Consider the following 26,692-nt stretch of genomic DNA (forward strand, 5'->3'; position numbering starts at 1 on the left):
GCCGCTGTATGGAAAAATCAACAGGTGGTTAGCTTCAAGGAACGTATCGGAATGCTTGCAAGGATGTTCTCCTGGGATAAAGGAGCAAGGAAGCCATATTGTAATATGGAGATGCTGAAATGAAAACCTGTCCTGTCTGCTGATTCTGTTTTTTAATCTCATGTGTATCTCTGAGTTTAGCCACTGTGTGTCTTCCTAGTGCAGGGCTGGGGGACCTGTGGCTCTCCAGAGGTTGCTGGACTGCTCCCATAATCCCTTCCTATTGGCTATACTGGCTGGGGCTGATGGGCATTACTAGTCCAGAGACACCTGGAGGCCCACAGGTTCCCCTGCTTTACCTGGAGATTGAACCTGGGGCCTTCCGCATGCACTTTACATCTTCGCCATTCCTAGCAGCAGGGTAGCCAGACTTCCCCTAAAGAAGCAGAAAAACCTATAACCCATGACCCCAAAAGGAATGCGCTATACTTAATGTACAGAACAAATCCACTTTTGTTTCTTTATAAACTATGCATTGCTTAACTCCAATTGTCCAATGGTTTACAACACAAAAATATAAATCAGTTAAAACTGTAAGATCACACTACAATTTAAAATGCCTGCGGGAATAAGAAAAAACATTCAATAGGCACTGGAAGTTCAGTAGGGAGGGAGGCTGTCTGGCCTCAGCTGGGATTTCCATAGAATTGGGCCCGCAGTACTAGGGAGAGGGAGTGTTTGCCAAAGACATAAGTTTAGAACGGATGTTCCATGTCAAAATGTATGAGAACAGTGTGGTTTTCAGGATGTAGGCGTATACCACTTTATCACCAAAACTACACACTGTGATGGTTTATACATTTTTTTTATTTATGGCAAAGGGCTCAAGGCATTTATTTCTGTGCCAGCATACTCTTGCTTCATCCTTTTGATAGATGGAACACTTGGAAACTGAGCAGAGTTGGCTAGAACAGGAGACACTCTTTTTCTTTGTTCAGTCTGTGCAAAGGCAGCACACCCTACCTGAAGCTTCTCCTGGTTGCTGGTGCGGATGATGGAGGTTAATATATCTGGTAAAGCTTCCCTAGGCAGGTTGTCTAACAGGCGTCTCAGTTTAGCCACTGCAGGGATTGACATATCCAGCATCTCAACCAGCTTCGTCATAGAAAGAAAGAAAAAAAACATATAGTGAATTTTCAGAACAGATATCATTTTGGATAAGCTGCACAAACCTATACCATTACACAGCTTGTAATCTGTCTGAAACTTTCTCAATTGCAGCAGTTTAAAAAACCATTTGTCTTCAGGCAAATCTCCTTCATGGATCTACCTGAACAAAGAAGGATGATTGGCATCAAGAAGTCTGTCAGCACTGCTGACTCAAGAAGAGCTTGAGTGGCTTTTCTGCTGTACAATTTGACTGTCTTTCTGATGCAATTATCCTCAGGAGTTCATTCGCTTTGCATAACATGCACATCTATTACTCAGGGCAAGCAGTAGCTTGCAGCAAGCCCTACAGCCCTGCCAGCATGAACCACATCTTAAAACCATGTATGGAAGCACTTAGCTTATGTGCTCCTTTGCTGAGTCCAAAAGCATCAGCAAAACAAAGAAACACAAGCCTCTGTTTCTGATTATCAGGTAGGCAAGCCCTTAGGTGTCCAAAAGGATTCCCAGCAAAGGACTAACGAGAACCTTAACAACATGGGGGATGAGGTAAGTCGCCACATACCACACAAGGAATCAGTTGGACTGAATTTTCCTATCACTTCTTCAACTGCCTCCACATGAGTCCCTCTTCCTGTTAAGGGCTTTTTTTTTATAGAGAACTTTGCAAAAGCAAAAATGGTGCTTGTTGGGCCCACAAAACCAGAAGTGGTGGTTTTGAATATCATCAAAAGCATAATTAACAAGAAGTTACTGCCCCTGCTTATTCTACTCACCAATTCAGCCTACACCCTTTGCCCATCCCCAACAGCTGACCAAGCACCCTCCTTCTATATCTCACTCACCCACCGCCCAACCAAAGTCTCTCCCCCCTTGCCACAGTTGGTGTGGTCACCTACCGGCAGCCTCATAAACATGATGACACCTTACATTTTTATGTGTATAGGAAGAAATCCAACTATAGTTGGAGAGTAGACACATACTAGACAAATACTATTCATTCTGGCTGGCAGCAGCTTTCATGGATTTCCTGCTTAGTTCTGTCCTTGCTACCTGAGACTGAAATGCTGTTAACTAGAGATACCAGGCCCCCAATGCATGTGGTCCACCAGTGAACTACAAGTCCTTCCTCTATAATCAGACGGGCGGGATACAAATAATAAAATTGTTGCTGCTGTTTATTAAATTTCTATACTATCCTTCAGCCAAGTATCACAGGGTGGTTCACAACATAAAAACATGAAATGAGAACATAATACGTACAAAGTTTTTATCTTGCCCTTCCTCCCTAAGGAACCCAGGGCGACAAACATACAAATTACAAAACAACTGAAACATCTAAAAGCAATTCCGGTACAGATGAAGACTGGGAAGCGTCTCTACCTAAAAGGCGAATTGGAAGAGTAAGGTCTTCAGCAGGAGCCAAAAAACATCAGAGACAGCATCGGTCTAATATTTAACAGGAGGGAATTCCAAAGGGCAGGCGCAGATTGTGAAAAGACAGACCTTTTGATAACATGGTATCTGCAAGAGGCTCTCTCCTGCAGAGTAGAGTAATTGATTGGGTATATAAGGGGGCGAGACAATCTTTCAGCTATCAACATTCAACACCCAGGGCAGTTTGCTCAACAGCCACCATAGATCAGCATTTCCTACTTCCAGCCACCTAACCTGCAATGCATATTTATAGAACTGCTCTGAGAGCTCTCCCAGTTCCTCCTCGGATGTAGACTTGTTGGTGAACTGTTCCAGCCGATCCAGCTGTTCCACGTCAGCAACAGGGTAGGGCTTCTCCTTTACCAGTTGCAAAATCTGGAACCTGCAGAGGCCCGTTATCAGCAAAGTGTAATGTGGCTTTGGCCAGTTGCTGCCAACCACCTGGACTGCCAGTGCTGCCGTGCCGATCCTGGAAGCATTAAGAGGATGAGTTACTTGCTGTGACACAACAGGAAGAGTGTGCTTTGATTGGAGCAATATAGCTCCATCTCACGATTTTGTTGTTATATTGCCATTGTTTTTAAAAACTATTGTTTTAGCCACTTCATTGTTTGCCACACTAGGATCCTTTGGCAGGACAGACAGAAGACATCTGATAAAGAAAGCAGTTTTATTGACTATAGGTGCAGCTAAGAGTCATTTTGTAAAAACTGAGTTATTAGACCAAGGAGTGCAACACTACCTACCACCTTCTCTTCCCTCATTGTCACTTTTCTTGTGTCATGGGAATGTCCTGACCCTCGTGCCTAAAATCCTGAAGAGCTGCTGCCAGTCCGTGTAGACAATGACTGTAATATATCATTGTTCTACGTGTAACAAAATGCAGCAGAATTATCTGCATGTATTAGGGCGGTGTCTTTGATTGTAAAATTACTACCGTCATGCTGCAAAGTCAGCCCAGTGATTGGCATGGGAGTGATTAGAGCTGGTGAAAGAGCACAGTAGAGCACATGATTTGCACGCAAAAGATTCAGGTTCAATCCCTGGAGCCTCCCAGTACAGTTAGGAAAGTCCCTGTGTTTGAAGCCCTGGAGAGCCACTGCCAGTCAGTGTAGGCAACACTGACCTAGATGGCCCATGGTTTGGTTCAGTACAAGGCAGCTTCCTCTGTTCCTCTTTGAACCAGCTTTGCACACAGAAGGTCTCAGGTTCAATCCTGGGCATCTACAGGATGGGCTATGAAATACCCCCTGCTGAAACCCTGGAGAACTGCTGCCAGTCAGTGTAGGCAATACAGAGTTAGATGGGGACAAATAGGCCTGACTCTGTCCAAGGCAGCTTCCTATGCTCCTATCGTGGCTCAGGGTGGGCAGCTAACAAGGCAAGTGCAGGGACGGACGACTCAACATATAATAATAATAACATTTATTATTTATATTTATTACTTATACTCCGCCCATATGGCTGGGTTTCCCCAGCCACATGAGGGAGAAATAGCTGTGGCCAAGAAAGGGAGGGCCGTCGGAAGGAAGAGGGCGCGGTTGCCATGGCGACGAAGACCAGGCACTTAACAGGCAGTGAGATTCTCACTGTGAGAAACAGTTCCCATGGCGACAGGGGGCGTATCTCTGGGAGGGTGGGCAGCTACCATGACAACAGGGGGCACACCGCGATAAGGAGGGGAAGGTAGCCATGGCGACAGAGGGTGGGGTGGGGGGATAAGAGGCTCCCGGCGGTTGCCGTGGCGACGGGAAGGGTGGGCGGGGCTCCGACCTGTGTAGCGGGGGCAGCGCGTCGAGGTCGCTGGGCGGGTCGCTGGTGTCGGGGATGACGCCGATGATGGTGCTCTTGAGCGACGTGCCCTTCAGCAGCCGGCTCCGCACCAGCTGCATGTTCCGCGGCGAGTCCACGCTGGCGCGCATGGTGGAGCCCGGCAGCAGCACGGCCTCCGGAGTCAGCAGCAGCGGCAGCCGGCTCGGGATCTGGATGGCGCTGCCGCCCGACGACTGGGACGACGCCATGGCGAAGCGCTCGGCTTGGCAGGGGCAAAGGCCGCGTCAAGCGTTTTGCAGGCCGCGCTACGGCGGCCGGCGAGGGCCAAGCGCGCACGCCGCTGCCCCCTGCAGGCTGCAGGGAGCGCCGCGCTGCGCTGCGCCGTTTGTCCCCCGCGCTCTGAGAACTAGTTCATCAAAGGAAGCGAATGAAGGGAATAAAAACGATTAAGCGAGGAGAAAAATATTCAGCTCAATAGAACCACCTGGCACCGGATACATAATTTGAAAGTCTCCTTAAAAAAACCAAACTTTGGTCTACAATGCTTTTTAAAAAAGCACTTTTTATTATTTGTTTTGTCTTGCAATCCTGAACACGCTTAGGAGACAATAAACGTTTGAGACTCGCATCTGAGTAAACTTGCATAGGATGGTACTGTTAAGAGAATGCTTAATCTCACCAGTGTGGTTGCATTTAAGTAATAGTAAAAACTCAAACCTCCATGTGTATTAACTAGAAACTTTGCCGCTAACATTGATTTTCTAGGAATCTGCCAGAAGAAGGCTAAATCAATGAAGACAAATATTCCTTTATCACAGGGCAGCTGTCACGAGGCCTGTATAGGAAAACTTACTCGTGGAATGTGCCCCTTATTGATTAAGAGGACATGCTTATCAACTAACCGGGGTGGTTGGGATGACCTGGCCTTTAAAAGAGTGGCTTGATGTGGAAAAATTAGCTTTGTCACAACATGGAGCGAAAGGTAATCACTAGCTAATGTGTGCTGATCAGATTGCTGTTAAAGGAGCAAGAGCCAATTAAAAAGTTGGCAACCCTAGAGAAAGATATTTTAATTTACTAGCACTAAAATGTATTGAGCCAGTCCAGAACAACATAGAAATATTCATCACATAGACTCAGTTACAGTATTTCCTACCTGGACATTATTTCTGCCTGGGAAATTTGTCTTGTTTTCTCCATTTATATGTTGGAAGGGACTTATTTCAGGCAGCTTATTCTGCAGCTGAAAACTCTAGAAATATTTGTTCCGCTTTGAATACTGTACTTTAGTTGTCATCCACTCTGTTGCTGTGTCTACTACATCCACAAGATGTCAGGACAGCACACAAAATTCAATTTATGGAATTTGTTGTTGTAAATAAACTATATTTTGTGATATATCTTTTACAGCAGCCTTTATATATATGTATTTAATGAATAAAACATTGCCTAAAAACCCCTGAGATATTTAATATATATATAGAAAATAAAGCACTGATTGAAAACAAAATAAATTGTGCACAGGTGCATTTAGAGCTAGCTGAAATCCTTGAGTCTTAAGGGCTGCTTTGAAGCTGCTATGCCACTGGAAATTTGCCATCCCCCCCCCCCCCGATCATCTACATTCTGAAATGTGTGAAATTATGTTTGGCAAGTCATTTAGTCAGTTTATCTCTCTTGCATTAATGACAGCAAAGTGGCACATCCCAGATTAATAGGTGCTTGTGAATCAAAAAAGCTTTGTAGCATCACTTGTTGTGAAAAGCCTCTCAGCCTCCTCTGTTCACTTTTTTGAATAAGGACAGTAATTATGAAATGTTGCAAGCTTTGGGAGATTTTATCACAGCTTTGCTTGTTGCTGTGCTTGTGGTGTGAAGTGATGCAATCAACTAATGCCATTCAGCACCTGAAAATTGCATCGGTTTATAGTCTGGAGGGGTAACCTTGTTTCTCAATTGCAGCAAAAACTTCTCTCCGCCCTCAACCCCACATTGCCTATGACAAGAATGTCTCAAAATGACTGTAACTGACCAATATGAAGGACCCTATGACTTGAAAACAGATGCTGAATGTACTTTTGTTACCTATGAAAAAATCTTTAAATAAAAAACAATTTAAAAAATGAAGAGTTTTGTGGCACCTTAAAGACTAACATATTTGTTATTCCTGGGATGGGGAACCTCAGGTCTGGGGGACAGATCTTTCCAACTAGTCCTTGGAACTGTCCCCAGACTATACACCTCAGCTGTTTTTCACACCCAAAGGGATTTATTTATTTTTTATTGTCTAGAATGTGCCCTTGTATCTTGATGGTGCCTTTTGCTTGTCTGGATGTTGAATAGGGGGGGGGGGTGTTTAGAAATTAGCCTACTATACAAAGGTACCATTTGCACCCATTGCCTTGCCCACTTTTGCTTCTGTCTCCACCAAATACTAACATGTGGCCCCTGAAAGGCTGCCCTGAAGGAAATGTGGCCCTTGGGCTGAAAAAAGTTTCCCCAATTCTGATGTATGTGAACTGCAGTAAACACGAGTTACAGGTGATTTGCAGGTAAAGGACTACATAGGAAGCATCCTGATACCAGTGGCCCATCCATACTATGCATTAGTATTCTCACAGAGCTGCAGTTCTCAGTGATTCAATCCCTCTTCCCAGTGAACATTGGGAATTGTAGTTCTGTGAGAAGAATAGGGGCATCCTAGCAAATCTCAGCATCCTTAGGAAACTTCCAGGATTCTTTGGGGGAAGCTATGGGTCTTTAAAGTGGTATGATAGTGCTTTAAATGTACCATGCTGATGGGGCCAAAATCAGATTATCGGTCCATCTAGCTCAGTATAGACAACACTGACCGACAGCAGCTCTCCAGGGATTCAAGAAGAAGACAGTCTCGGCTCTGAAGGTGTCAGGAATCAAACCACTGAGTTACCGGTCTAACTAGAGTGTGTTATTTAAGGATCCCCTGAGATCTAGGAAATGTGAATCAACTCCTACTTAAAACTATACTGGTTCCACAGTGTTCTCTCACAGCTGCGCTATTTAAAAAAGCTCTGGAATCAGAGAACCCGCAGTTTCCCCCAATCTGACTTATGAGGAAAAGCAGCAGTCAATGGATTACTCTTTAGTTCTGATCCAACAAATCTCAAAAAGTCAGTCGTTGCTTTGCTACTGTATTTGATAGAATGAGGTCCCATTGAGTATTCAGGATTCCAGATAGCCCTTTCCATGGGAGAAACTTGGCTTTATTTCACACAGGTCAAAGACCCAGTTTGGCACCCCACCCCATGTGCATTTCCATTCACACACAGGCTGGGAACCTCAATGGTGCCCCCTTGAAGCTTCACCTGGGGCAAAAACCCTGGGCTAGTCCCACCATAGCTACAGCTCTGCCCTTTCCCAGGATACTCCATTCCATAACACATACCTTGCTTGGATTTCTGTTCTCATTGAGCATGCTCATTCTTACTGAAGGGTAAGAATGTCCCAATTTAGGATTGTCCCAATTTAGGATTCCCCTCTCTATTTTTTTTCTTTATTTCTGTTTGTTACATCTGATTGATTACCATGGGAAATGGATGCCGGACTACATAGGCTTTTGATCTGATCCACCAGGGCTCTTCTTAAGGGGCAACATTTTCAACCCCTTTGCCTTCTCCAAGGTTACCCATTTCCTTCAACCAGAACTCCCATTTTAATCCAGAAACAAATAAATGCAGACATGAACCAACCGTCTCAGCTATCAGAAGTCTGAGAAATTAATTATTCCTAGCTGTGCTATGTCACCTGGGGCAACAGCCTTGCCATGCAATTCTTAAGGGGGTGAAGGGATCTCAAGGTCTTGATCTGGAGAGCCCTCAGGCACGACTGAGAATCGTGCACCTGCAATCAAAACGAACCTTTGGACTAATTACACTGGCAACTATTAAAACTTTTGGACATGGAATAGTTGTTTGTTAAAAGAACTTCATTCTTTGACTGAATGGGAGAAGGAAGTTAGCTGGATCTCACATGACACAGTAGGTAAGAGGTTAGTCTTCTATTTTTTTTTATCAAGTTGGGTAACCACTTAATTCTAGGACTTCCTCACCCACACCCCTATCATCAAAAAATTCTTGTTATTTTGGAGCCCGAAACCTGCAAGAGTGAATTATTGATTCTGGAAATACTTACAAAATGAGTGTTTTCATTTGGGAATACCTTTGATGTGTAGCCAACACAAGTAGATTCTTGTTTTCAGTTGTTCAAATCTGGAGTGCCTCATTAGTTCTGTCTTAGTCCTTTGAATTACTTTCTCTAGAAATAATAATTATCTGAAAGCGCTATAGGAAAGTAAGTTAGGAAATAATGTGCTCTTCTCTGTAATTCTAAACTCGTCTAAGATTGTAGTAAATCTGAGTACTGAGTATGCTTCAAAGAAACACACACTTTCAGATTATTCCTCAGCACCTTTCATTACGCTGCTTGTATTGAAAACATTTGTTTATAAATGCTTACAAAGGGCCATTGCTTAGTGGCAGAGGAAATGCTTTGCTTCTACAGGGTCCCAGGCTCAACCCCTGGCATTTCCAAGTAGGGCAATGAAAGACTGTTGTCTGAAGGCCTGAAGAGCTACTGACATCCCCTTATATAGACTAAGGGAGGAGGAATTGCAGCCCTCCAGATGTGTAGCTAAAAGAAATGTTCCCAGGTCCAGCTGAAGTGAGGAGATGATTTGTTCTCACCTGCTTAGTGAGCCTGGGTAGGGAAGGCATTCTTGCTCACCTGAAGATACAAGCCCTCTCCAGGTTTCTCCTGCAAGGTCTGACAACCCTGTGATCCACTTTCAAGCAGTGTTGAAATCCTGTAACTTCTTATACTGCAAATGTTCCAGGTGGGGCTGTTTTTCTGCTCCACTTTTCCTAAGACCATATAACACCAGTCCTGAAAGACCTACATTGGCTCCCAGTACATTTCCGAGCACAATTCAAAATGTTGGTGCTGACCTTTAAAGCCCTAAACGGCCTCGGCCCAGTGTGCCTGAAGGAGCGTCTCCACCCCCATCGTTCAGCCTGGACACTGAGATCCAGCGCTGAGGGCCTTCTGGCAGTTTCCTCACTGTGAGAAGCAAAGCTACAGGGAACCAGGCAGAGGGCCTTCTCAGTGGTGGCTCCCGCCCTGTGGAACACCCTCCCATCAGATGTCAAGGAAATAAACAACTACCTGACTTTTAGAAGACATCTGAAGGCAGCCCTGTTTAGGGAAGTTTTTAATGTTTGAAGTTTTATTCTGTTTAATCTGTTGGGAGCCGCCCAGAGTGGCTGGGGAAACCCAGCCAGATGGGCGGGATAAAAGTAATAAACAACAACAACAACAACAGCAAATTATTACTAAGTCATAGTGAATGAGTGCCTCTCTGAGAAGCAGTTACTATTCCCAGGTCACTCAGTGAGCTTCATGGCCAATTGGGGATTTGAACCCTGGTCTCCCAGGCCATGGTCTAACACTTTAACCACTGTATCACACTGGCTCTCTAATATATAAAATCCTACCCATCTGGAGGAGTCTTGTATAATGACACTTTCCATGTAAGGTGGATCTTGCCCATTGTTTACAACAGCCAGTCCCTGGGAACAGCTGCTAACTTCATGTGAACATTTTTGTTCAATTACGCTTGTCCTGTTCTAACACTCAGTTAACAATGCCCTTTTGCTCTGAGGTTTTGCCGCTTCTCTCTATCAGGCAGTTTTTGCTGCAAAACACGTCCACAAAACCGACACCTTTTTTTTTTTTTATTCACAGCAGCGTGGGGTTTATTTTTGCTTTCTTTCTCCTTTTTTTTTTTTGCTAATTGTCTTGCAGACATTTTAAATAAATATCCTCCATGTTAATGACCAAAGTGAAAAAGACAAAGTATGTAATTTCCCAAATCAATATGAAGAAAGCGAAGAATGACTAATAACACTAATTTCACACTCATTTGCTAATCGGCACGCTCTGCACCCTGTGCCAAAAAGATTTGCTTCTTGTCAGTCAGAATAAAGTGTGCAATTTAGCCAAATTTGCATCCCCTTTGCATAATTTGTTGTTCCACTTCCAAAATGTGGGAGTTTCAGTCGATTTAGAAAGATTTGTCAAGAAGTGAGGATGTCAGAATTAAGCACGGAGGTTCAGAGATGCTCTCTGCAAGGATGTTAGAACCCCATGCAGAACCCCCTTTCAGAACCTTCACTCTTATAGTTAATTAAGAGATCCTATGAAGGAATCTGCAAATAAGCAGAAATCTGTTTACATAGGAACATAAGAAGAGTTTGCATAGGAACATAAGAAGCTGTCACAACAAAAATACATAAATACTGTACCGGTATATGCAGTAAAAAAGAATGTTTAAAAAGTTAAAAACAGACATCAATTTACCATTGTGGGAGGATGCATTCTTAATTGTCTGCAAAGGCCTGGCAGAATAGAAAAGTTTTCAGCAGGCATTTCAAAACAGAAACAGAAGGCACCCACTGAATCTTTATTGGCAGAGTGTTCCACCGAACTGGTCCAATATTACTAAGGATTTGGCTTATTTTGTCATCAAGTGAGCCTTGCAAACTCGGGGAATGACCAGTGATGCTCCTGCAAATGATCTTAGTGATCAAGCTGGGATAGAAGGGTTCAGGCGGCCCTTCAAGGTACCGGTACCCAGAACCTAAGTTATTCAGGACTTTGTAAATTAATACAAGGACCTTGAACCTGGATTGGTAGTAGATTGTTGTGTCACAATACATACAAGATAATGTAGGGAATGCAAGAAGCGATAACAAATGCAAGAGAAAAGCAAGGCAAATATTTAGTGCAATGGATGTGCCATTTCTCATCCTCAACCACAAATCCACAGCCACACCACTGGCCACCTAAATGAAGCTGCTAGAGCATAGTCTGGGAACCCTTGCCATAGATGAAAATGGGCTCACACTTGAATCATCTCTCTTGTCTTAAAGGATCATTGCCTGAGCTTCTCTTCTTAGCATTTGGATGAGTTCCTTGGGAAGAAGGGTTGATTGTTAAACCACTCTGAGAATGGTAGCTCTGTGCAGGGAACAGGAGCTTCCCAATCACTGTCAGCACCCTAAACATTCTCCATTTACCCAGATTCTTTGGGAGAAGCCACTTTAAATGTATAGTGCAGATCATGTGGCCTGGGTGTTGACAGTATGGAGGTTAGACAGGCCAGTGGCCTGACTCAGAATGAGGCTGCTTTCTCTGACCCTAGATGCAACAACCAGTAGATCGGGCAACTGTTCTATCTGGTAGAATGCCTTTCCCTTACAAGTATGAAAAGCACTGATGCTGTCATCATCTCAGCGCCAAGTTACAGCTTATCTGTTTTGCGCAGGCATTTTAGGTGTCCTTAAGTGGGTGACTGTTTAGCCTACCCCTGCTGTTTTTAGCAGCCTCCATCTGTGTTTATTCCTATCTATCTTTGACAAGCTCATTCTAGCGTCTTGTTGATGTTTATGTATGAATTTGGCTTTGTAATTTATTTTACATTGTACACCCTACTTGGTACAAATGTTGAACGGTGGGCTGTAAATCTTCTAAAGATAATCACAGAATTGTAGAGTTGAAAGGGACCCTTAAGGGTCATCTAATCCAATCACAACTAAAGGATCCCTGACATGGCCATCTAACCTCTGTTTAAAAATCTCCAGTGAAGGTGAGTCCAACACCTTCTGAGGAAGTCTATTCTACTGTCAAACAGCTCTCACCAGAAAGCACGTTCATTTCTCATTTCATTTGGGTCCTACCCTCTGGAGCAGAAGAAAACAAACTAGTTCCATCTTCCATATGGCAGCCCTTTAGATATTTGAAGATCGCTATCATACCTCTTCTCAGTCTCCTCTTCTCCAGGCTAAACATATCTAGTTTGCCCTCAACCGTTCCTCATAAGGCTTGGTTTCATAGCTGTCAACATTTCCCTTTTTTAAGGGAAATTCCCTTATTCCGAATAGGATTCCTCACAAGAAAAGGTAAAAGTTGACAGCTATGCTTGGTTTCCAAACCCTTTATCATCTTGGTCACCCTTCTTTGCATACATTCCAACTTGTCAATATTCTTCTTAAACTCTGGTGCCCATAACTAGACACAGGACTCTTGGGGAAGTCTGGCCAAGGCAGAATAGAGTGGTACTATTACTTCCTTTGATCTGGACACTATACTTCTGTTGATGCAGCCTAGGATAGCATTAATTTTTGTTTTGTCTTTTGCTCTGCTGCTGCTGCTGCATCACACGGTTACCTTCTGTTAAGCTAGGGGTCTACTAAGACACCTAGATCCTTGCATATGTACTGTTGCCCTCCATCCCATATTTCTGCATCTGATTATTCCTGCCTAAGTGTAGAACCTTTGTCCCTAATTAAATTAGTTTTGTTAGCTTTGACCCAGTTCTCCAGTCTGTTAAGGTCATCTTGAATTCTTATTCTATCTTCTGAAGTATTAGCAGCGCTTCCCAGTGTGGTGTCATCTGCACATTTGGTGAGCCCCCCCTAATTCCTACACCCAAGTCATTTATAAAAATGTTCAAAAACACCATCAGGCCCAGGACAGAACCCTGCAGTACCCACTTTCCCCCAGGATGACAAGGAACCATTGGCGAGCGCTCTTTGGGTTCGGTCAGTCAAGCTTCTTCAATCAGCTGGAGCATGTGCAAGGAGGAAAATGTATGAATAACCTAATAGAAGGGAGGAGTTTCAAATGCATATCAAGCAACCACACCCACTCTTGTGAATGGCAAGATTCAGAATCAATCTAGAATGAAAAGCAGCACATTAAAGATGAGTGAGAATGATTATGGACTGAGCAAAACTACACTTTTTTTTTGCTACAAATGGGCTAGGAGCAGGCAGCCTACTCATACCAGCTTCTCTTTCTCGATCTGCCCAGTTCAGTGGTTACTCTAAACCAATTCAGCTCCTTTTCAGTAACAAGAGCAGCAGCAACCATTACCTATATTGTGTAGTTGAGCCATCCGTGATTCCTTAATCAGTTTTTGTGCCCTGGCTTGAAAGAATCTCTGTTCATTCCTCTTCAGATGGATTGGGAATTAGTGCCAGTTGGTTGTTTAAGCTCTGGGCATGGAATTCGTGCCAAGACCTGCTGGCAGCTGCGGATACTCATCAACTGGCAAGAATAAACCCTCAGAATGCTCTTTGCAGCTAACACCATGCAACAGAAAGACATCTCCCCCGCCCCCCAGCTCTACCTTTCAAAATCAGTCTCCAATGCTTTATAAATTTCCTCCTTATCCCGTTTGCATATTTGTTGGCTGAAGGCTGATCATTCCACAATAGGTATATGCTAGGAATATCGGTTTATGAACCTCACACAAAAAAGACAAAATAGAAATCTAGACAGTGATGTTTTCTCTACCAGGAGAATTGAGAGATCAACAGGGAGAGAGTGTCCATTGACGATAATTTCTTTTCTGAATTGTGGATTCTTGGTTGTGTTGAAGCATCGGCAAAACAGTCTGACTGAGGGGTGTTATTAATTGCACTAACCTGAAGTTTTTATTTTAGATGCAAAGATTAATCAGATGCAAACCATTCCATGGCAGGGAATCAACTGCATTGATTTATTCTCCCTGGAATTTGCTGTTTGAGTGCAAACCTCACCATTTTCCCTGGGCAGTTCCATCAATTGATGCAGATGAATATGCATTTCTGATCTTTTGTAAAGTGTTTGCAAATAATGTTTATATTTAATTTTCTCCCTCTGCAGAACCCAGAGCTCTGATTTCATAAGACAATGTCCAGGAAAATTTGTACATGTGTTTCAGAATCCAGCAATAACAAGGCTGATGAGGATAAGAATGGGGTCACTGGTTTGACCTATGTGAGTAAAATTATTGTTAGGGCAGCTATTGCTTTGCTAGTCAGATTATTTGTTAAGTCTGGAAAGGTCTGTTAATGTTCTATTAAAGGGAGTTTATAGGTCACAGAATGACTCCTAATAGCTAGGAATCTCTCCCTCCCTCCCTCTCTTTCTCATGAGATGATCAACTGATCTCAGATAATATGACACCCCTTCACCTGAAAGAAGTAAGCAAATGTGTGCCCCCAGGCTGGGTGCCCCAGACTCTCACTATATTGTTAAAGGGATTCATGCCAGAAATTTATGCAATTAAAGTGGATTAAAGCATCACTAGTACAATAAATTCACTTGGGAGAAAACCTGACTTTCTGAGGTTAGAGGAGTGCTGAGCAAATGCTCCAAAAAGCGTGAGATGAACAAATGATTAATAGGAAGATGCAAAAAACAAAACAAAACCCTGCACTGTTGTATAACCTCTCCTCCATAAACCAAACAGAAGAAAATGCTCAATAAAGGCTGGGCATAGTCTAAACTCTGCATTTGCTTTGTTCAAGCAAATCAAGATGGATGCTCCATAAACAGCTCAGCTGGAGGAGCCCAAACACAGCTGTCCAAAAAGTCAGAGAGAGAAAAAGCTGAATGCTTTCAGTTGGAGTTAGCCAGAACTGAAGGTGCAGCCTCCAGGGCTCCACAACTTGCTCCCTGGGGAGGATGTCCTGCTTTGGATAATCACCCTTTTGCCTCATCTCATGTTCTGCCTGCATATATGTAAATAAGCAGATGTTAGAAAGACCCCTTAAGCCTCTAAGATATGGGGCTTCAGTGCCTGTCATCCCCCAGGCAGCTGCTTGGGGCCATTGCTGATGTTGACATCCAAGGGGCTCCTTAATTCCAGGTTACCTGCAGCTGTGTTTGTGGCCACCTTCTAAGTCCCCCAAAATGTTATGCCCTGGCTCCATGGCTTTGTGGGTTAAACAATGGTCATGCAGTGCCCTAGAACTTCCATCATCCAGGAACTGGGGCAGGTTTTCAGTACTCTTTTACTCAAAGGAAAGTACAGTGGTACCTCGGGTTACATACGCTTCAGGTTACATACACTTCAGGTTACAGACTTCGCTAACCCAGAAATAGTGCTTCAGGTTAAGAACTTTGCTTCAGGATGAGAACAGAAATTGTGCTCCGGCGGCACAGCGGCAGCAGGAGGTCCCATTAGCTAAAGTGATGCTTCAGGTTAAGAACAGTTTCAGGTTAAGAACGGACCTCCGGAACGAATTAAGTACTTAACCCAAGGTACCACTGTATATTCAGTAGCAGAAGTTTCAGGAAACGTTGACCACTAGAGGGAGCAGGAAACAATATTTAAGTTAGAAGCAAGAGGTTGTAGCTGCTGAGATTTTCCATTCCTCACACATATTAACTTGGGCTCCATGTAGGATAAAAGCCCAAAACTAGGGACAGGGAGTAGAGTGGGGGTGGAACTGGGTTCATTTTGCATATAAAGGGAAACTTGCTTAATTACCAGTTTCCGAAGCAATGCATGAACTGAAATGCAGCTGTCCTTCAGAATTTGCACTTCTCTGAATTTTGCTGTGCAGTTCTCCAGCCAAATAGCATGTGCTAAAATGCATTTCCTAGGGTAAGAAGTGTACAAGAATGCATATGTTTTGGTGGAAATAACAAAGCATGTGTTATAGTAGAGCAAGTATGCTTTGCAAAATGTATGCATTGGGCAAAATTGCACACAGACACTTGCTCGAAAATTGCTGATGAATTTTCATGATGACTTTAAAAAAAAAGCAAGGTGATGTGGAAATGTGGAGAAGTGAAAGATGAGAATTGGAAAGACGAGAAGCTGAAAGTACTGAAATCATTAGATACAGCCATCCCTACTGGCAACCCATCTTTCCCTTGCATATAACTCCTTGTAATTTATATATGTGCTAATATATCAGGGGGTTTAGGAAGCAGCTTTTGCCTCTCATGCCAGCCGTGTCCCAGAATAAATGCCTTTCGTTTCTCCTGTAGAAACAAGGGTTCTAACTGGAAAGAGAACAAGAACAACTCACTTTAAAATCTTGCAAACATTGGAGGCAGAACTCCCTCCCACAGGAGTCAGTGATGGCCACAAACCGGGATGGCTTTAAAAATAATAATAATAATAATAATAATAATAATAATAATAATAATACATTTTATTTATACCCCACCCTCCCCAGCCAAGACCGGGCTCAGGGCAGCTAACACCAGATATAAAACAATTGATTGAAATACAACTTTAAAAAAAAGATTAAAATACAACATTAAAACACAGCCTCATTTCAGCAGAAACTCAAAAACTTTTTTGGGGATGAAAACGTCAAGTCTTCACTAAGGCGAACTATCCAGACTAGTCCTATGTGGGCCAGAAAAAAAGCCAGGGAAGTCCCCAAGTAGGAGCTCCATCACAGAAGGAAAAAGGAAAAAAGAAAGACGGGGAGGGGATCAAGTTAATTCCAAGCCAAAAGCCAGGCTGAACAACTCTGTCTTACAGGAAAGAAATCAGATCCTGCAGGGCCCTGGTCTCATGAGACAGAGCGTTCCACCAGGCCAGAGCCAGTGTTGAAAAGGCTAAAAGAGGGTTAGTCAAATTCACAGAGGGGAGGGTTATAGATGGCTGCTAACCATGATGACGATGCTCTGCCTCTCTGGTGAGAGGCAACAATGATTCTGAATATCCGTTGCTGAAAACCACCGGATGGGAGAGGGCTCAGGTCTTGCTTGTGGGTTTCCCCAGGCACTTGGTTGGCCACTGTGACAACAGGATGCTGGACTAGATGGGCTCTTGGCCTGATCCAGCCAGTGGTTCTTATGTTAGACTAACACAGAGCATCTCAGTAGACATTTCTGACTTTTCATCTACCCCACTCCCCAGACAGAATGTTTGGGTAGGTATTTCTTTAACAGGAATCAGCACTGCAGAAGGAACTTTCCATGGATGTCGGAATGTTCCGTGCAGGTTCAGAGTGACCGTTGAGCAGGGCAGTTGGAAAGGGAGGAGCTGGTCTGAGCAGAATGACCGAGACAAAAGCTTCCTTCCAGATGGAAGCGAACTAACATGGCAAGCAAGTGAGAAGAGGGACTGAGGGGAAGCCATATTAGAGCACCAAGAAAAGTCAACTTTAAGGGAAGATGGCAGGACAAGAAAAGAGATAAGTGCTGAACCCACCATATCCAAGGGCAAAGCTAGAGATTACAAGGGTGGAAAATGGGGTTCCCCGCTTTGTGAAACATTTGCAGGAGGGTGGCTTAAGCAGAGAGTAGCCTGCCCAATAGTTTTCTGTTTCAAGTCCCTCCAAGTAATTGTATAGTTTCTCCTGAATGGACACACTTTTATTTCAGAGCCCACCAGGAGGAAAAATCAGTTCAGGGATGGGAGGTATTTGCAGGGGAGAATTGACTGGGGAGGTTTGACTGCTGGGAACCTAAGAAAAGCCTGCTGGATCAGACCAATGGTCCATCTAGTCCAGCATCCTATTCTCACAGTGGCCAACCAGGTGGCTTTGAGGAACCCACAAGCAGGACCTGAGCACAAGAGCCTTCTCCCCTCTTGTGGTTTTCAGCACAACATGGAGGCAGAGCAATAGCCATCATGGCTGGTAGCCATGGATAGCCCTCTCCTTCATGAATTGGTCACTACCTGCTGTCAGAGCGAGTTCCATACTTCAGCTACGCACTACCTCCAGTCCACCTCTCCTAAGCTCCACCCCCTTTGTGAAAATGGCATCTGAAGGGCCACCACACAGGGGACCATGGATGGTCCTTCAGCCCGGGATTCAACTATCTGAAATGGCTGTCACATGAAAGATGGAGCAAGCTTGTTTTCTGTTGCTCCATTGTGGGGGGACCCGAGCTAACAGATTCAAATGGCAAGAAAGGAGATTCCAGCTAAACATTCAGAAGAACTTTCTGGTGGTAAGAGCTGTTCACCTGTGGAATGGATTCCCTCAGAAGGTGGTGGACTCTCTCTCCTTGAAAGTTTGTAAATAGGGACTGGGTGGCCACCTGTCAGGGATTTTTTTGGTGCGATTCCTGCATTTCCGGGAGTTGGATTAGATCAGGCTTCCTCAACCTTGGCCCTCCAGATGTTTTGAGACTACAGTTCCCATCATCCCTGACCACTGGTCCTAGCTAGGGTTCATGGGAGTTGTAGGCCAAAAACATCTGGAGGGCCAAGGTTGAGGAAGCCTGGATTAGATGACGCTTTGGATCCCTTCCAACTCTATGATGCTATGATTCTAATTATACTATCCCAAGGAGCAGAAGCAGTAAGCTGGTTAGGATAGAGCTGCTATGCTGGCTTCCCAACAGGTGGGTAACTGTTTCTTCCTGGTAGGGGGCAAGGCGAGGCGATGGAGAGGATGGTGCAGTGCAAATGCAGGAGCTGAGCCAGTCTGGTGCTCCTGGTCACCACTATGTTTGTGCTATGTTGATCTCCCACAGCTTTCTCACTCCCTTTGTCACTCCCTTTCCAGGTAAGCAACAGTGAGAGCCTTGTGGCCCCAGCCAGTCTGTCAACACCTGGGCATCTGACTTCCACACTCTTTCGGAGGAAAGTATCATAGCCGAGCAGAGCCAGTAAATGGTGCCCTGTCAGTTTGGGATCCTTACTTGTTGAAGTAACCAACTCTTTCTACCACCCGAATGAAAATGGTTTCTTGCAGATGGGCTCTTGGCATTGATAGTTGTGGGTATCTTGCCCCACAGCAATGGCAAACAGAGACCTCTCTTGCTCCAATGATAGGAAAGTCAACTAAGTTTTTTTTTTTTTAAAAAAAGCTAAAGTTGGAAGGCCATGTGGTATGATCCCTGAAGGCACAGGAAACCCAGTGTTACATACACCATCCCTGATAGGTGGCCATTGACCTTGTTGTTGTTGTTTAGTCGTGTCCGACTCTTCGTGACCCCATGGACCAGAGCACACCAGGCACTCCTGTCTTCCACTGCCTCCCGCAGTTTGGTCAAATTCATGTTAGTGGCTTCGAGAGCACTGGCCAACCACCTCGTCCTCTCTCGTCCCTTCTCCTTGTGCCCTCTATCTTTCCCAACATCAGGGTCTTTTCCAGGGAGTCTTCTCTTCTCATGAGGTGGCCAAAGTATTGGAGCCTCAGCTTCAGGAACTGTCCTTCCAGTGAGCACTCAGGGCTGATTTCTTTCAGAATGGATAAGTTTGATCTTCTTGCAGTCCATGGGACTCTCAAGAGTCTCCTCCAGCACCATAATTGAAAAGCATCAATTCTTCAGCGATCAACCTTCTTTATGGCCATCGACCTTAGTCACCTCCTAATGATGGATGGTCCATTGCTTCAGAAGCAGCCTGTTCCACTGTTGAACAACTTTTTTCTTTCTTGTTGTTAAAGTAATAGCCTCTCTCTTCCTCTCTTTTTACTTCGAAGAGAAATCTGACCGTAAGCGATGAGCCATGGGATCTGCAAGCAGGCAAGGTGTACGTATCGGAGTCTTGCTTGAGTCCCGGGTTCAACACAGTCACTGCCAAAAAGTCCTTCCACCAGAAATATTCTCCAAGTTTGGAAACCATGATCCCCATCCGCCTGAAAGCAAGGCAAGTTGTGTGGCATTAGGAAGCTGCCTAACAAGTCAGACCATTGAGTCCATCAAGCTCAGTACTGTCAACACAGACTGGCAGCAGCTCTCCAGGATTTCAGGCCTTACCTGGAGATGCTGGGGATTGAACTGGGGCGGGGGGGGGGTGTCTTCTGCAAGCAAGGCAGATGCACTACCACAGAGTGCATCTTCCCATAACTGGAATGCAAACAGCTTAACAGAGATTGCTTTGAATAGCATTTGCACCCTCTCGTTCTTTCCTGGAAAAAGGACAGCAAAAATAAATAAATAAATAAACCTCAAACTTGTGGGTCGGCATAAAACTGTGCACCTTATTTATTTATTTAGAAAGGTGAATGTCTTTTGTGAATTGCTGGGCTATAAAAATACTCCATCCGTTGAAATGTTAAGGCGTCTCCTTAACACTGATTGATGAGAGGCAGACCTTTTGAAAGGATTCTGTTTATGACTCTCTCTGTTTAATGCAATGTTACCATGATATTGAACAAAAGAAGTCCTATTTTATTCCATTGATGTTTATACCCCTCCTTTCTATGATAAAAACAGAAACTTCCTAAAGCTAGCAGGTCCAGATCTGGTCAGTGCTTGGTGCTCTAGATATACCATTCTGAGTTCTGCAAAAGTCAAGAAATAAATGAATTATAAATAACACACGGGTATGCATAAAAAAGGGGGGATGCAGGTGGCGTTGTGGGTTAAACCACAGAGCCTAGGACTTGCTGATCAGAAGGTTGGCGGTTTGAATCCCTGCGAGGGGGTGAGCTCCTGTTGTTCAGTCCCAGCTCCTGCCCACCTAGCAGTTCGAAAGCACATCAAAATGCAAGTAGATAAATAGGTACCGCTCCAGCGGGAAGGTTAACAGCATTTCCGTGTGCTGCTCTGGTTCGCCAGAAGCAGCTTAGTCATGCTGGCCACATGACCCGGAAGCTGTACGCCAGCTCCCTCAGCCAATAAAGCGAGATGAGCGCCACAACTCCAGAGTCGGCCACGACTGGACCTAATGGTCAGGGGTCCCGTTACCTTATGCATAAAAAAGCCATTTGCAGCAGAGATTGTGACCCTCAATATGTTTCTTGCACTCCAACTCCCATCAGCCTCAGCCAATGGTCAAGGATGATGGGAATTGTAGTCCAACAACTTCTGGAGGGCCACACATTCTCCACCCTTGGTTTTTCATGATCTGGGTTTGCGCTAACAAGCATATTTGCAAATAGAAATATAGGGGAGAAAGAGCATACGTACATATGAACAGTGGAATGATCTACGTAAGCAACAAAAGGATAGCAAATAAGAAGTGCAGACTATTACACCCAATTCTTTTGGGGGCCTTCAGTTGGGGTGTGACTTCCCGCATTAAAAAGCAGAAACTTTAACTAATCTTATCGCTTTCAGAGCTACTTCCTTTTGGCCACATTTATTTGTATTTAACCAATTATTGGTAATAGCTATTGATTTCCTTATGAATTAGTTATGATACATCTGTGTCAGGTGAAGGTTTGTACATATTTGGTATGTAGCTATATATAAATAGTTTGTGATTCAAATTTCCTTTACCTTTATGTTTTCATTAGTTAAGAATGTGTGTGTGTGTGTGTGTGTGTGTGTGTGTGTGTATATATATATATATATATATATATATATATATATATATAATGCAGTTTCTGGTATCACTAGATCAACTTCATCAACTTTGTCAAATTAATTAAACTGAATAGTTTTAAATGGATTTTGAATAAATGTGCAATTAATTGTTACTGTTCTGAATGATGCTTTTCATAGGGTAGAGGGCACTGGGGATAGGTTTATGGAACCAAGGGGCTGTGACCCTAGAAAATTTGCGAACCCCTCAGTTAGACGTTAGGAGAAAACCCACAGGAGTTTTTGAGTTTGGATGGACAAACTGCCTGATGCAGCAGAAGGCAGCTTGCTAGCAATGCAATAGCTTTTTGTTTTATTTTACTCTCTCCCCTCTCCCGGGCAGGTCAGCTGTGAATCCAATAGACAACGCGGGGCTGATCTCATTTGCAACATTTTCTTGGCTCTCGTACCTCATGCTCCGAGGATTCAAGCACAAACTCAGCATGGACTCCTTGCCTCCTCTCTCTCCCCTTGACAGCTCAGAACCAAACACCAAAAGGTAGCAGGGTTTTGACACACCGGTACAGTCATAACTCACGTTACGTTTGCTTCATGTTACGTTCTTTCAGGTTACATCCCGCGGCGACCCGGAAGTACTGGAAAGGGTTACTTCCGGGTTTCACCGCTCGCGCATGTGCAGAAATGCAAAATGACGCCACCGCATGTGCAGAAGCGCCAAATCGCAACCCACACGTGCACAGACGCACCACTGCAGGTTGCGCTCTTTTCATATTGAGAACGGGCCTCTGGAACGGATCCTGTTCGCAACCAGAGGTACCACCTCAGGTTAAGTACTTAATTTGTTCCGGAGGTCCGTTCTTAACCTGAAACTGTTCTTAACCTGAAGCACCACTTTAGCTAATGGGGCCTCCTGCTGCCACTGTGCTGCCGGAGCACGATTTCTGTTCTCATCCTGAAGCAAAGTTCTTAACCTGAAGCACTATTTCTGGGTTAGCGGAGTCTGTAACCTGAAGCGTCTGTAACCTGAAGTGTATGTAACCCGAGGTACCACTGTATATGTAAGAGCTTTTTCTACATGCAGGGAATGATCATTTGCATGTCCTCACGCCCATCTTCTCTCGAGAACTTGAGTATAATAGGCAGTTCTTAGCTAGGAAATAACACTAATCTTGCTGCTCCACTCATGTAAAGTTCAGGGGAACAGGATGGAAGGCCATTGTCTTTCCCTCCCTCCCCCCCCGATTTTTTGTTGTGCGTGCATGCATGCAATGTTATGATCCTGATTTCATCCAGTCTCCCTGCAATTTTTTCATGCAGAGTCACCTTATGAGCAGGATTGGCGCCATGACCTGGCATCCGTGAGCACCCAAACCCAGGCACCCCAGTAAGGCCTGTTACTCATTCTTTAGTTCAGGAAAACTTAACACAGGAATACCAGAAGGGTCCAGCTGCTGCATCAGGCCAAAAAGACCCAGCTGCTCCAGCATCCTGTTCTCACAGTGGCCAGCCAGCTGCCTGTGGGAAGCCTGGAAGTAGGAACCTGAGCACCATGGTGCTCTTCCCACTTGCGATTCCCAGCAAAGTGGCATCTAGAGGGCATGACGCCTCTGAAGGGAAGACCTCTTAGCTAGTAGCCAAGCTGAAAGGCCTCTGCATCTGCTCAGAGGTATGGTCTTCCTGCTGCTTCACATATCATTGGAAGGAAGAGCATCATGTGCCAACAAGGAAAGTAGCCATAGCCTTGTGTTCTTCCATCCCTATTTATCTTGTGAACCACTGTGAGATCTTTTGAAGATGGGTGGTATATTAATCCAATATTAATGAATGAATACATACCATAGTATTGATAGCTCTGTCCTCCATCCACGTTGGCCATCAGCATGGCATCTTTTGTCTTGACACTGGATATTAGATAGAATTCTTAGTGGAGTATTTGCTTCAGCGTTGATACAGGTCAAAATGAGAGCTTATATTTGAGCTGGAGGTGCCATCCCGTCTGAACTAGCAGCGAGGCCCTGATCTAGGCAGGTGCCTACATATGCCTCCCTCCTCCTCCCAAGTAGCATCACTCAAGCCTGAACTTCCTCCCTGGCTCACTGTCCCCTTTGCTCCTATGACCCCAGAGACAGGGGCGTAGGAAGCAGGGGGTGGTGGGGGTGTCATCCCAGAGGGGGGTGACAAAATCCCTCCTGGGCGGATCGCGCCGCCGCACTGCGATAGGCCCTCCGCTGGAAGGATCGTGCCACCACAATTGGCTCCCCACCGGGAGGATCACGCTGCCATGCCGCGATCACCCCCCGCTCTTAAATATATATTTTTTCATCTCATTATGTATCATCTCCCCAAATCCCTTAGCTATTCTACAAGTCCACTGCATATGATAAAATGTACCTTTTGTTTCTTTACATTTCCAACATGTACCTGATTCTGACTATACATCTTTGCTGGTTTACTTGTTGTAAAGTACCATCTATAAATCATTTTAACTTATGAAACTATTTGACCACAGTATGTAATGATGACAACTAGCACAGTTAGAGCTTTCAGTAAGGATTAAGATAAATTTCATTAAGGTCTATCTATGGCTGTTAGAGAGATGCTTATCTAAATTAAGGTAACTAGTGACACCACCCAAGGGAGGAAGGGGGAGAAAGCTTTCTTTGATGAGGGGTGGAGGGAGGGAGGGGGAATTTCAATGGGGGGGTGACAAAAAAAAATTCTGTGCCGGGTACCACCTGACCTTGCTACGCCACTGCCCAGAGGTGGCCAGGGTGAGGTCTGAGAGCCAGCCAGGAAGCCAGGCACCCAGGGTAGGGTGTCTGGATCTGATGGGTCTGGCCCCCTGGGGCCCCAGAAGCTGCTCAGTGGTGTTGGTTGCCAACTGAAGACTAGGAGTGGCTCATTGCAAGGAATTACTCCCATAGAATTGCAAAGGTCATCTGTTCAGCACTGACTTTGTAGCTAGCCATAAGAAGTGGGTCTCTTCCAACCAGCTTGTGAGTGGAGGAAATGTGCAGTGCTGCTGTTTGCCTTTGACAGATTGCAACACCTTTGGGAAGAAGAGCTGGCCAAAGTCGGTCCCAATAAAGCTTCCTTACGCAGAGTGGTGTTTAAATTTCAAAGGACCCGGATTCTGGTAGACATATCGGCTAACATCATTTCAGTTATTATTGGTGCTTTGGGCCCGGTGAGTAGCATGGAAATACAATGTATAAACACGCTTGAAATGTGTCTTTCGAAGGTGGGTGGGGGGATTGTCGGGTGGCATTCGCCAACCTGGCTCTCTCCAGATGTGTTTGAACTGCTTCTCCCATCATCCTCGGCCAGCATACCTTCCATTTGGCAGATTATCTCCCCACCCTGAAAAGTAACCGAGAAACTCTTTTGCAGACAGTGATCATCCACAACATCCTGGCGCACAGTGAAGACGACTCCTGGGACGTCATCCATGGGATTGGCCTCTGCATAGCCCTTTTCATCACAGAGTTTTCCAAAGTCTTCTTCTGGTCGATGGCCTGGGCCATCAACTACCGCACTGCTATCCGATTAAAAGTTGCCGTGTCGACCCTGACATTTGAGAAGCTGCTGTCATTTAAGACTTTGGCACGCATCTCTGTCAGCGAAGTAAGTTGGCTTTATTTTTTCTGTAGCTCACCTTTCCTCCAAGGAGCTGAAGGTGGTGCACATGGTTATCTTCCTCCCATTTTTTAAATCCTCACAGCAACCCCACGAGGTAGGTTACAATGAGGGATGCAGCTTATATTCGGGCCAATACAGTATAACCTGGGGCCCAAGTTGGCACCCCTGTCACTGGATAAGCCTATGAATGACTGCAAGTCATGATGGCCAGATGCTTCCTCCAGGTCTAGAGTCAGCAATTGATGGGGGAAAACAGTAGGAGAGGGCCATTGCCTTCCTGTGCTACTTGCAGACTTCTGTTTAGTTCTGCTGGGCAGCAGAATGCTGGACTAGGTAGGCCTTCAGGAAGATCCAGAACAGGAGGCTGGCATTATAAACCAGGTGGTTACACATCAGCCGATTCGTGTGTTATACATGCCTTGACAATGAATTGAAAACCTTTGATTACAAGATCACTTCTGACTAGAGACAGACAGACCTGTCAACTTTGATTCTCTGAGTTTCTCATTTTTCCAGTCTGCATTTCCACAACACTCTTCTAATTTTTTTAACGCCCTCATGAAAATTTGACATATTAGTGCAAATTTATCTTAACAGATGTAAGCAGTTTAAACTAATAGCACACATTTTTGCAATCCATTTCCTGAAGATAATGCATTTTTGTATATTTTTATTTTTATTAATGTGAGATGTCTGTGCACGTCACTCTAGTATATGCATTTTGTTACACATTACACGTACAGGAGAACTGCATTGCAAAATTCAGAAAAGTGGAAACTTCAAGGATGGCTCACACATGGTTTAAGAAAGTACAAATTTAGTAGGTTCGTCTTTAAATGTGAACCAAACTGAATTTCTCCCTCATTCTTCCTTCTGACTAGTTGGTCACAGCATCACTCTTGGTTCCTTTGTATCTTTCAGATGATCAATTTGCTAAGCAATGACGGCTATCGAATATTTGATGCTGCTTTAGTTTGTCCCCTGCCGCTTGCTGTACCTCTGCTGATGACCGTCGGCACAATCTATTCCTGCACCATCCTTGGTCCCACGGCACTCCTAGGGCTGGTTCTTTATATTATATTCATACCTGTACAGGTAACACAGTCATTTCCTACATAATCATGGCACTATTTAGTGGGAAGAAACTCCAATGAAAATCCTCGTTATTACATATTTTTTACATAGCTGTTTATCTGTATATATTTGAAAATTTTATATATGAATGTTTTATGATGGCCTATATTTGTAATGCCTTATAAAGGTTTGGCGAAGTAAGTTTTTGTCAATAACTGTTTTAGAAAAAAGGTCCCTAGAGAACCTCTAGATGGGTGGGCATTTTTGGTGGGTATATTCTACAACATGTCATTGGCCTCATTCACACCATACATTTAAAGCACTCTGGTCCTGCTTTAAACAGTCATGACTTCCTCCAAAGAATCCTGGGAGCTGAAGTTTGTTACAGGTGCTGAGAGTTTTTAGGAGAACCCCTCTCTTCCCCTCTCAGAGCTACCATTTCCCAGAGTTCCCTGAGAAGAGGATGCATAGTTAAACCAATCTGGGAACAGCAGCTCTGGGAGGGGAGTAGAGGGGTCTCCTAACAACTCTCAGCATCCTTAACAAACGACAGCTCCCAGAATCCT

At 44.4% G+C, this 26,692-nt stretch overlaps 2 protein-coding genes across 6 annotated transcripts in view; one reads left to right on the forward strand and one right to left on the reverse strand.

The window, feature by feature from the left end:
- The window catches only part of LONP2 (lon peptidase 2, peroxisomal), a 45,382-nt gene extending 40,748 nt beyond the window's left edge, over positions 1 to 4,634 (reverse strand). For both annotated transcript variants that reach the window (XM_053400220.1, XM_053400221.1), the window contains exons 1-3: positions 4,357 to 4,634; positions 2,818 to 3,052; positions 1,003 to 1,134 (exon numbers count right to left, since the gene is read on the reverse strand). In XM_053400220.1, the coding sequence (XP_053256195.1) occupies positions 1,003 to 1,134; positions 2,818 to 3,052; positions 4,357 to 4,604 (615 nt within the window). In that variant the 5' untranslated portion in view covers positions 4,605 to 4,634. The remainder of the gene's footprint in view (positions 1 to 1,002; positions 1,135 to 2,817; positions 3,053 to 4,356) is intronic.
- Positions 4,635 to 19,368: 14,734 nt separating this feature from the next.
- LOC128419482 (ATP-binding cassette sub-family C member 12-like) overlaps positions 19,369 to 26,692 on the forward strand; it is a 62,556-nt gene continuing 55,232 nt past the window's right edge. For 2 of the 4 annotated variants that reach the window (XM_053400222.1, XM_053400224.1), the window contains exons 1-5: positions 19,381 to 19,791; positions 21,796 to 21,951; positions 24,453 to 24,600; positions 24,804 to 25,037; positions 25,974 to 26,147. In XM_053400222.1, the coding sequence (XP_053256197.1) occupies positions 19,766 to 19,791; positions 21,796 to 21,951; positions 24,453 to 24,600; positions 24,804 to 25,037; positions 25,974 to 26,147 (738 nt within the window). In that variant the 5' untranslated portion in view covers positions 19,381 to 19,765. Of the gene's footprint in view, positions 19,792 to 21,795; positions 21,952 to 24,452; positions 24,601 to 24,803; positions 25,038 to 25,973; positions 26,148 to 26,692 lie in introns of all 4 variants that reach the window. The other 2 variants (XM_053400226.1, XM_053400225.1) reach the window with 2 other exon arrangements.

This window comes from Podarcis raffonei, chromosome 8, assembly GCF_027172205.1.
Source record: "Podarcis raffonei isolate rPodRaf1 chromosome 8, rPodRaf1.pri, whole genome shotgun sequence".
Taxonomy (NCBI): domain Eukaryota; kingdom Metazoa; phylum Chordata; class Lepidosauria; order Squamata; family Lacertidae; genus Podarcis; species Podarcis raffonei.